The 9,651-nt window shown below is 44.1% G+C and overlaps 1 protein-coding gene across 1 annotated transcript in view; it reads right to left on the bottom strand.

Annotated features, from left to right (window-relative positions):
* Window positions 1-5,627: 5,627 nt before the first annotated feature.
* Window positions 5,628-9,651, bottom strand: part of olfm3a (olfactomedin 3a) — a gene marked incomplete at both ends in the record, with an annotated part of 13,513 nt that continues 9,489 nt past the window's right edge. The window contains 4 exons of the mRNA XM_080544425.1: window positions 5,628-6,305; window positions 6,678-6,784; window positions 7,312-7,531; window positions 7,815-7,970. Coding sequence (XP_080400551.1) covers window positions 5,628-6,305; window positions 6,678-6,784; window positions 7,312-7,531; window positions 7,815-7,970 — 1,161 coding nt within the window. The remainder of the gene's footprint in view (window positions 6,306-6,677; window positions 6,785-7,311; window positions 7,532-7,814; window positions 7,971-9,651) is intronic.

The following is a 9,651-nucleotide window of genomic DNA, read 5'->3' as shown; positions in this document are numbered from 1 at the left end:
CCAGAGGCAGAACTGCCCACGGAAACCCTGGACCGGGAGGAAGCCACTGAGCGGCAGGAGCTAGGTCTCGAGCGCGCCGTACTGGGAGGCAGATCGTTAAGGCTGAGGCCCTCCCTCTTCCGCCCGCAGGCGCTGTCGGACCGGGCCTCTCCTTCCTGCTCTTCCGTTTCCACGGCAAAACCCTGCGGTTCTGCCATCTCATCCTCAGGCTGGTGCTCTTTGAGGGCTGTCTCAGTGCTAGCCACCCGCGCGCCGGCGGACACCTCGGCCTCTCCGACCACTGTATCCCGTGGAGTGCGCTCCTCGCTACCACTCAGTGAGCTTTCGAGCTCAAGCTCATACTCCTGTAACCTCGGAGGCAACCGCGGGACTCTCTGTGGTCGTGGCTCTGGCTCAGGGGGCGGAGAAGGGGGGGTAACTGTCTGGTCTGGTTGGCTGCGCTCAGCCATGCTATCACTACACTACCTATCCGGCTCGAAGGACCAATTGTAACCAGGGAGTAGCTGAAAAGGACTGTATAATTTAGGAAGGGGCTGGTTATCTAACTAACTCTAAGCTAGATAGGCAGTGTAGGAGGATACAGGCAGGGGGCGCCAGCAAACCGTTAGACTAGCAGTTACTATCGTTAGCATTAGCATGGAATTAGCATTAGCATTAGCATGGAATTAGCATTAGCATTAGCCTTGGAATTAGCATTAGCATTAGCCTTGGAATTAGCATACAAACAACTAACACACGGTAACGGTATAACATATGAACAACACATTTATTTACATGACTGAGGTATACCTCCCCAGATATATACATTCCCTCCCCGCCGGCCACACACACACTCAATCACTCACTCATAGTCTCTGGCCTGAACAGGCTTATAGTCCCGGGCTGTGGTGCGCGTTGAGGCCTGGTCGGATGGCATGTGCGTCGAGGAAGGTAGCAGACAAAAAGGGGGGGGGGTGACGTAGCAACACGAAGGGAAAGGGGCTTCTTCGTGGTCCACGACGAGGTGAAGGGCTCAGGTCCGGGTGGTCCACGTCGAAGCTCCGATGGAGTCCGCGTTCGGTCGCAGTCCGCTCGTGGAGGCGACGATTCTGTCCAGTTTGGCGTCTCGCTTGGTCCAACGTTTAACAGCCGGCTGCTGGCAAGGCTGTCCAACGGGGACACAACTAAACGGGCTATACAGCTCTGAACTCGATAATCGCTTTCCTGGCGTCTTCAGCTTCTGCACGGTGTGCGTGGTACTGAATCCGCCATCTTACATTGACTTCTCGTTACTCTCTCTCGTTTGGTCTCTCTCGTTCTGATTCTCATCACACACTGACTCGCGGACTACTTCCGTCTCTTATATATACACCACCGAACCTAACATCCGGGTCACCGACACACCCCGGATATACTACGTCATCAAACATATACATAAACAGTACAATAATAATACATACACCTTCATAAAACGTACAGAAATAGTATGAAAAATAAGAAAGGAAATAACAGGGCAAAAAGGCTGATTTCGGGGAAACTAAAACTGGCTCTAAAACTGTGGGCCTTCATAACAAATAGTGAGTTGTTTGTCCGAGTTTTCTGCGTGTAGTGACTTTTGCTGTGATATGATTGGACAATTTCTGTTTGGGGGCGTCACATCAAACCAATGTGTCATTTAGAGTGTTCACTCTCTCCCTCATTCTCTGCCTTGAAATGTCACTTGAACTGAACCAGGGACAGACTTAGACCATGGGTCAATGGGTCATCAGGATACTCAGAACTGACAGAGAATCAGCTCCTTATGGGGCAGAGTTAGAAGGACATGGCTGGGGACCCTCCAGGGTCAAGTAGACTGAACGGATCCTTGGTCAATGGTTTGTGTTAGACAGCTGTTTGCTTATTCATCAATATTCTGTCTATAAGAGACACACTGCGTGTGGCCATGACTGTGTGCGTTCTCCCCCTATGAGAGAACTTACCTGCAGCGCTGCACAGGAATACATCTTTCTTCAATTGTCGATCTTGAGCAAGAATCTTTAATTACGTTGGGTTCCATCAATCTCGGCCACCACCCGTCAATCAATCGTCAATAATACATCATTACAGCACATACAGTATCTCGAAAAAGTCATGAAAGAGGGTCCTGAAATGTGATCGAGTGCAAAGACATCTTTTTTACTCACAGGGTCAAGTGACCCCACCCATGGTTGTTCTAGTGTTAAAGACATTGTTGCCTATTATGCAACATTGGGCATTAAAGGGTTATGTGTATTATTAAAATAAATTAAAGCAGCAATTAATATGCTTCAATATTTACTTGAAGTACATTTATGTTGTACTGACTTTGTACTTTTGTGTACTTACATAATTTAATTTAATTCCCTTGAATTTAAGACACTTTCAAAAATGCACTTGTTGTTCCGTAAATATTCATTGTCATGTTGTTATTGTCAGACCAAATTGCTCCCAGTGAGCGGGCCGGCGCCTTGCATGGCAGCTTGCCGCCATTGGTGTGTGAATGGGTGTGTGAATTGGTGAATGAGAGGCCGTTGTAAAGTGCTTTGGAGCAGCAAAAAAGGCGCTATAGAAGTGCAGTCCATTTACCATTTACCATTTATTTGTTCATTGTCATGTGGACGGAAAGTCAAGCCCCGGAAAGTAATCCCCACTACTCTACACTAACTAGGTAGTAGTGGGGATTACTCACCGAATCCATTGCATTGCAATATTTCGTCTTGACCAGCGAGTGTGTCATTGATTTTCAACAACGTTGAAATGTATTTAAATTTTTACAGAATAAAAGTCTGAACATTTGGTCGGTTGCCAACGTGTTCCCGCTTTCACCAGCTGCTGTCACATATTTCAAGTATATTAAATATGCTAAAGACCGACATCATTTAAAATGTTTGTATATTAAATACACTCTGACTCGTGATGGACCAGATGGATGGGTCTGTGAATGGGTCACTAATGGACACAGTAATGGACACAGGCCTCCACTTCCATTAGGAGGAGGGGTACTGGCCTGGGCTGCTATCATTAAGGATGAGCTCGTTGGACTATTTTGGGGTTGAAGATGAACTGAAAATCAACTCCCAAACCTGCTGCCAGTTTCTGGAAGATACTTTCTTCAAGTAGTGGTACAGGAAGAGGTCTGTAGCATTCACTTTATCACATGCATCCAAGTACTCCACTGTTTGGCTAACCAGTAAAGTATATGTAAACTCAAGTATAGTATAATTGTATATATTATACTAGTTTGGTCGCATGGGATTGAAGATTTATTGAATTAACAAAATCGAATGAAAAACAATTTTGAGTAAGCACTTTGAGGGACTCATCATAATGTGTACTGTATACAAAGCTTCAGGTACAGTATCATCTCCGTATTGTTTCCCATATACATATCAAGACAGCTCTCTCATGAGCCTGAATCAATAATCCCTCTCTTGATATATATATATATATATATATATATATATATATATATATATATATATATATATATATATCGCCCCCAGAGGAGCCATCACAGTTTTTACTGTGTATGTTGATGTGCAATGAGTACAGATAGAGACAAGCACAGTTAAAGTGACAGAGCTGGAGGTTACGATCCTATCGCTATGAGCGATAGCCCTCACTCTCCCCGCCCAACCAGCCGTACATGGTGGGCGAGAGGGAAAGGTGAGAAAATCAATGCTAATCAGCTTCTCTGGAAGAGCGATTTCTGCTTTTACACAGCCTGGCTGATGTGGAGCGATTTTTTCCCCCTTTTTATGACATGGAGAATGACACTAGTAGTGTGTATGTGTGTGTGTGTGTGTGTGTGTGTGTGTATGTGTGTGTGTGTGTGTGTGTGTGTGTGTGTGTGTGTGTGTGTGTGTGATATGGAGAATGACACTAGTAGCAGAGGCCTCGAGATGGGAAATCAATAAGGATCCATGATTGTGGAGGGAATTATAGTTTGTTCCTTTAAACAGAGAGACGGAGTGGGGGTGCTAAATTATCTGTAATTTGCAAGGTGTTGTTGTAAAACCCGGAGGACTGTGTGTGTGTGTGTGTGTGTGTGTGTGTGTGTGTGCGTGTGTTTGTATATATGAGGGTGTGTGTGTGTGTGTGTGTGTGTGTTTGTATATATGAGGGTGTGTGTGTGTGTGTGTGTGTGTGTATTTGTTTGTATATATGAGGTGTGTGTGTGTGTGTGTGTGTGTGTGTTTGTATATATGAGGGTGTGTGTGTGTATATATGAGGGTGTGTGTGTGTGTGTGTGTTTGTATATATGAGGGTGTGTGTGTGTGTGTTTGTATATATGAGGGTGTGTGTGTGTGTGTGTTTGCATATATGAGGGTGTGTGTGTGTGTGTGTATATATGAGGGTGTGTGTGTGTGTTTGTATATATGAGGGTGTGTGTGTGTGTGTTTGTATATATGAGGGTGTGTGTGTGTGTGTGTGTTTGTATATATGAGGGTGTGTGTGTGTGTTTGTATATATGAGGGTGTGTGTGTGACGTGTTTGTATATATGAGGGTGTGTGTGTGTGTGTGTGCATCTGTGTGTGTGTGTGTGTGTATGTTTATTACAAAAATGTATGTGCATAATAAAGTCCCCATCAGATCACCCAACACAGCGGTGAAGGTGTGGGGGGGCAGGATGGGGAAGGTGTGGGGGGGCAGGATGGGGAAGGTGTGGGGGGGCAGGATGGGGAAGGAGGGGAAATTGCAGTGAGCGTTAAATCATTCCAGGTCTTCTGCCTGATCCTGATTGAAATGCCAAAGGACAGCACTCAGCCATCAGGAGAGAGGAGCTCAGAATGGTGCATTAGAATTCCAATTTCTGCAGCCTTCACCACCGCCATCATCATCATCATCATCATCATCATCATCATCATCATCATCATCATCATTGTTCACAAACGGGCACTCATCGTATCGTCTCCTGAAGGTGCCTTTTTAAAAAGTCTTGGCATCGAAATGGAATTTTTATATCTGGAAGATGTTGATAGTTATATGACAGATTGGTCGACAGATTGGAGGAGAACTTGTTTGCCTAAAACATGTAAAAAAATAAGACCGAAATAAATACACAGAGAAGCTCTTAGGATACTGTTTTATAAAAAATATGAACTTAGAGACATACAATTGTTACTGCAATATTTTCCATGACTTCATTTTCAAAATAATGTCTGTTAAGTTTTGTATAAGCTTGACACAGGAAATACTCAAGAGAGGTTGAGTTTTAAATACTTCAAATAGACGTCACGACGAATCCTGTTAGAGCGACAGAAACACAATTACATCAGAGCAAATTACAACGGACAAAATGTTGGACATTCATGCACAAAAGCTATCATGAGCCTTCGGTGTACAGAACCGAAGCAAATAAGGCATACAGTAGTCTTTTCAGCTGCAATGTTAAATAAGGTCAAAATAAAAACAATGAATGAACATTTTTCCATCCAGTTAAGTCATTGGTTCAAGTCAACAAAGTCTCCTGAGCCACAAAGTACAAAAAGGTAATTTCTTCAAGTAATGGTGATGTTAAGACGCAGTCCACTGTAGGAAAAATAATAAAATGTACACAAATTCCTTCTATCACAAATGATGGTGCTTTGTGGTGTGTTGTCATCACTGCAATGTTCTCCTTCGACTTCTAAGAATCGTCATCTGTTTTGATCACGTGGAACAGAGTAACATTAAACAGCACCTGATGTCCGTTATTCCAAGCATACAGCGCCCTTTCTCTGGCGTTATAGTCGAGCATGGAGATATGAAAATACTGGTTGTGGAAGGGAATGTCAGTGTACTCGTACGTGGAGGTCTTGGTAGAGTAGGAGTAGTAGACCTTCGCGCCGGTCAGGTGAGAGTTGGTGATATAGAGCGTTCCGCAGATCATAAAGGACTCCCCCGCGTTCCGCTTGGAGTATTCCGTGTTCCACGTCTTCAAAACCTCCAGAGTATCTGGGTTCATCTGGGCGATGACGATATTTCCCGCGTTCTGATTGGTCGCATACACCACCCACATGCCCAGCTCGTCGGCCATGACGTCGATGTCGGAGTAGCCGCCCCACGTGTAGGGGTACATGTTATGGAAGCCGGCGTATTCCAGAGCTCGCTGGGCCAGCACCACACCCATGTCGAAGCTGTACTTGACGATGATGTTGCTCTGGTACTTGTTGTAGTAGAGCGAGCCGTTGTACACCACATGGTTAGTCCCCTCCCACTTAAAGGGGAGGTTGTAGGTTCGAGACACCACACCAGCGACAAAGTCTGTCATCGTTTTGTACTCGCGTACAATCTTGCTGTTGGTGTAGCTGTCCATGCACCAAATCTATATCAACCGAGATGGATTGCGAGAATTAGTTTCGACCACAAGCCGATAAACACCCCACTGAACACAAACAAAAGCAATCATGAAAATACATGTTATGAAAAGGTCACCTTTTCCCACCATATCCTTTATGAATATTATATATGAACCACTTCCCTGGCCTTATAAATCAAAGGGAATTATTCTCCGCATGAGGGAAGCAATTAAATTTCCCCACCTTTAAGAAATACTCCATGAAAACCAACACCATGATATTGGTCATGACAATCTTTTGATTATCGTTATAAATCCTCCCTACTCTGAAAACACAACAAATGTTTTACACACTCCCCGCATAGCACAAACACAGCTCCCCCTGCTCCTATTACTCACCCTGTTGTTTCTTGACGACGCTTGTGGATCAGTCATCCATGCTCCAAAACGGGTTCCAGATGTCTTTATTGTTACTGGTCCAGCGATTTTCATTAATTTCCCGCATGCTGATAATAAAGAAATGCAACGATAAGACGTACTGTTTTTTTCTCCTTTCTAACTAGATTTCTCAAGCCAATTTCATGCTTTTGCCACCAGAGATTTCGCCCCCATGCTGTGAATATAAAAATTACGACAGACGAGCGATGTACAGTTTAAGCCTAAAGCATTCACATGATATGGCCTACTGCATATTGTGGCTATTGACTACATGATGACTATACTATATATGTTTACTTATACAATAAGACAAATGACATTGGGCAGTTAGAGTATAATATACAGCATGATTTCCCCACCTGCAGTCTTTAATTGAGTCAGTAAGGATGTCTTGACATTCCCATGGTATGCCTCCTAATAGCGTAGCCATCATGTTAATTCTACTTGCAGTCGACCTCTTATAGTGTGGCAGGCTACTTTAGCTTACTACTTTAGCTTAGCTTTAGCTACTTTAGCTTACTACTTTAGCTTAGCTTTAGCTACTTTAGCTTACTACTTTAGCTTAGCTTTAGCTACTTTAGCTTCCTCTACTCACTGAGTTTGCCCATGCAGCTGCGGAGCCTGGTGTCCAGCCGCAGCACTCTCTGGTACAGCTCGTCGTAGTCGTAGGCCCCGATCTCCTCCTGGATGGCCGTCAGCGCGGCCGACAGGTTCCTGATCTCCTCTTTGAACTGAGTGATGATGGCCGCGTCGGTCTTGTACTGCTCCAGCACGGGGATCAGGGGCTGTAGCTCATCCATCTTCTCCTTAAGCTCCTGGAGACAGAGGGGGGGGGGGGAGGGAGAGAGAGATGACAGATACAAAATGGCCTGGATTAGTGTGATGGCCACGGGGAGACACACTTAAGACACCTTCTCTGAGGTGATGAGAGGCCATAGGGATGAGATTGGGGAGAGGAGATTGAGGAGGGGTGGAGGTGGAACTAAGGAGTGGATGATATTCAAGTCAAATAGAGTGAATAGAATAGTTTTAAGAATCTCAGATATTTGATTAAATGATGACCCTTGTTTCCCCAGTGTGTGATCGTTTGGCCTGTACCTGAAAGTTTCGGGCCATGACAGTCTTCCTGTTCTCTTCGATGTGTCTGAACTTGGTCCGGAGGCCCTTCATCTGGTTCTCCATCTTCATGACGTACTGGAAATCCCTCTGAGTGCGCAGATTCAGCACCTCGATGGACTGGGACATGTTCTGGACCTATTCCACAAATACAAATACACTGTGGGACAAATCCTGACGTGAGACTAAGCCTGCTTAACTGGGATATTTACGCAACTCTCCCATTACTTATGAATTATAAATGCATTATTATAAATGCATGAATTAGGCCAGAAAACAAACAAGTACCAAAAGCTGGCGTGCACAAGAGTTGGCATGCATAATATCATTATTTGAACATATGGAACTGAATCTGAAGTCAATGAGTAATAAATGAAAGACAGATTATGATTAATGTGTGTTATTTTAATATGATTAATGTTTTGGAATATACTCAAACTCTGTACTGTTCAGATTCAAGCTCAAATGAGCAACAGCATCTGTGTGCCTACTCCTTATAGGTAGTGCTTTAGCTCCCACAGTACTAATGACTGTCTTCAATCACTCACCTGCTACGGCACAGTATATGAATCAGTATATGCACATCAGTGTTAATTTTGGCAGGCTTTTGAGTCGTTTAATCTTGGTCTTTGGACGAAGATGGACTGAAACTGCACTGGAATGTTTTTCAGTTTCTGTCAACTGGAACTGGACTGGAACTAAGAAGTGACTGGGTGTGACTAGAACTGGTGTGCATCTTCATCTAAAGGCTAAAGACTAAAGACTAAAGGCCCAATCCCGATTCCCTTCCCTACCCCTACGGCTAATTTTGGAGTGCCACTCGCTTTGGAGCCAAGGCCTCTGAACAGAGCCACAAGCCGTAGTGGTTGAAATATTCAAGACCCTGATCCGTCATCAGTAGTGATATAGAAAAGCATTGACGCTCGCGATTCGTTCACAACTTAAGTCGATCAAACAAGTCATCAAATAAAAAAAGAACAATGCTTCATTATCAGACTGTGACAGAATAACGGTGCTCTGTAAGCTATCAACCTGTGTTCCTACCCTGCCAGTCTGCACTGATATAGGACAACAGCGCAACAACTTTGCGGCTGAACTTAAGTAACATTTTGGGCGTCATATGCCATCAAAGGGAGGAAATGCGACATCAAATATGTCAAAATGCGCCAGTATCATGCACAGATCAGCCTTAAAACATGTAACGCTAGATAGATAACATTAGACATGGAGCGCAGATTTATTTTTATAGTGTTCCGAAATCCGATGTGACAGGAACACTGGAAAAACAGCCGCTGTCCACGGCGTTAGTCAGCTACATGATATATCCCATCAATAATATTACATATTAACAACTGCTCGGATTAGATTGCGTGTTTTGGTTTAATAAGTGCCATAGCTATAGCGTCATATGCCATCAAAGGGGGAAAATGTGACATGGAACTAGGTGAAAACATGCAACTATCATGTACAAATCAGCCTAACGTTAGATAGATAACTTAAATTAATTATGTCTACCATTATCCGCTGTCAAATGCCACATGTAAGAATTTATTTCTAAGTAAATAGGATTGTACATCTCGGAAATGTGAATCGCGCTCCGATGACATGGTGTATTTCTATGGGGAGGCTGTGGTGATGACATGGTGTATTTCTATGGGGAGGCTGTGGTGATGACATGGTGTATTTCTATGGGGAGGCTGTGGTGATGACATGTTGTATTTCTATGGGGAGGCTGTGGTGATGGCATGGTGTATTTCTATGGGAAGGCTGTGCCTGACACTTCCATTGGACTGGGACGCCGGGGCGCTCATACAATCTC

Source organism: Nansenia antarctica (genome assembly GCF_963989245.1).
Source record: "Nansenia antarctica genome assembly, chromosome: 13".
NCBI classification, from domain to species: domain Eukaryota; kingdom Metazoa; phylum Chordata; class Actinopteri; order Argentiniformes; family Microstomatidae; genus Nansenia; species Nansenia antarctica.
This window is presented reverse-complemented; position numbering and strand designations above follow the sequence as displayed.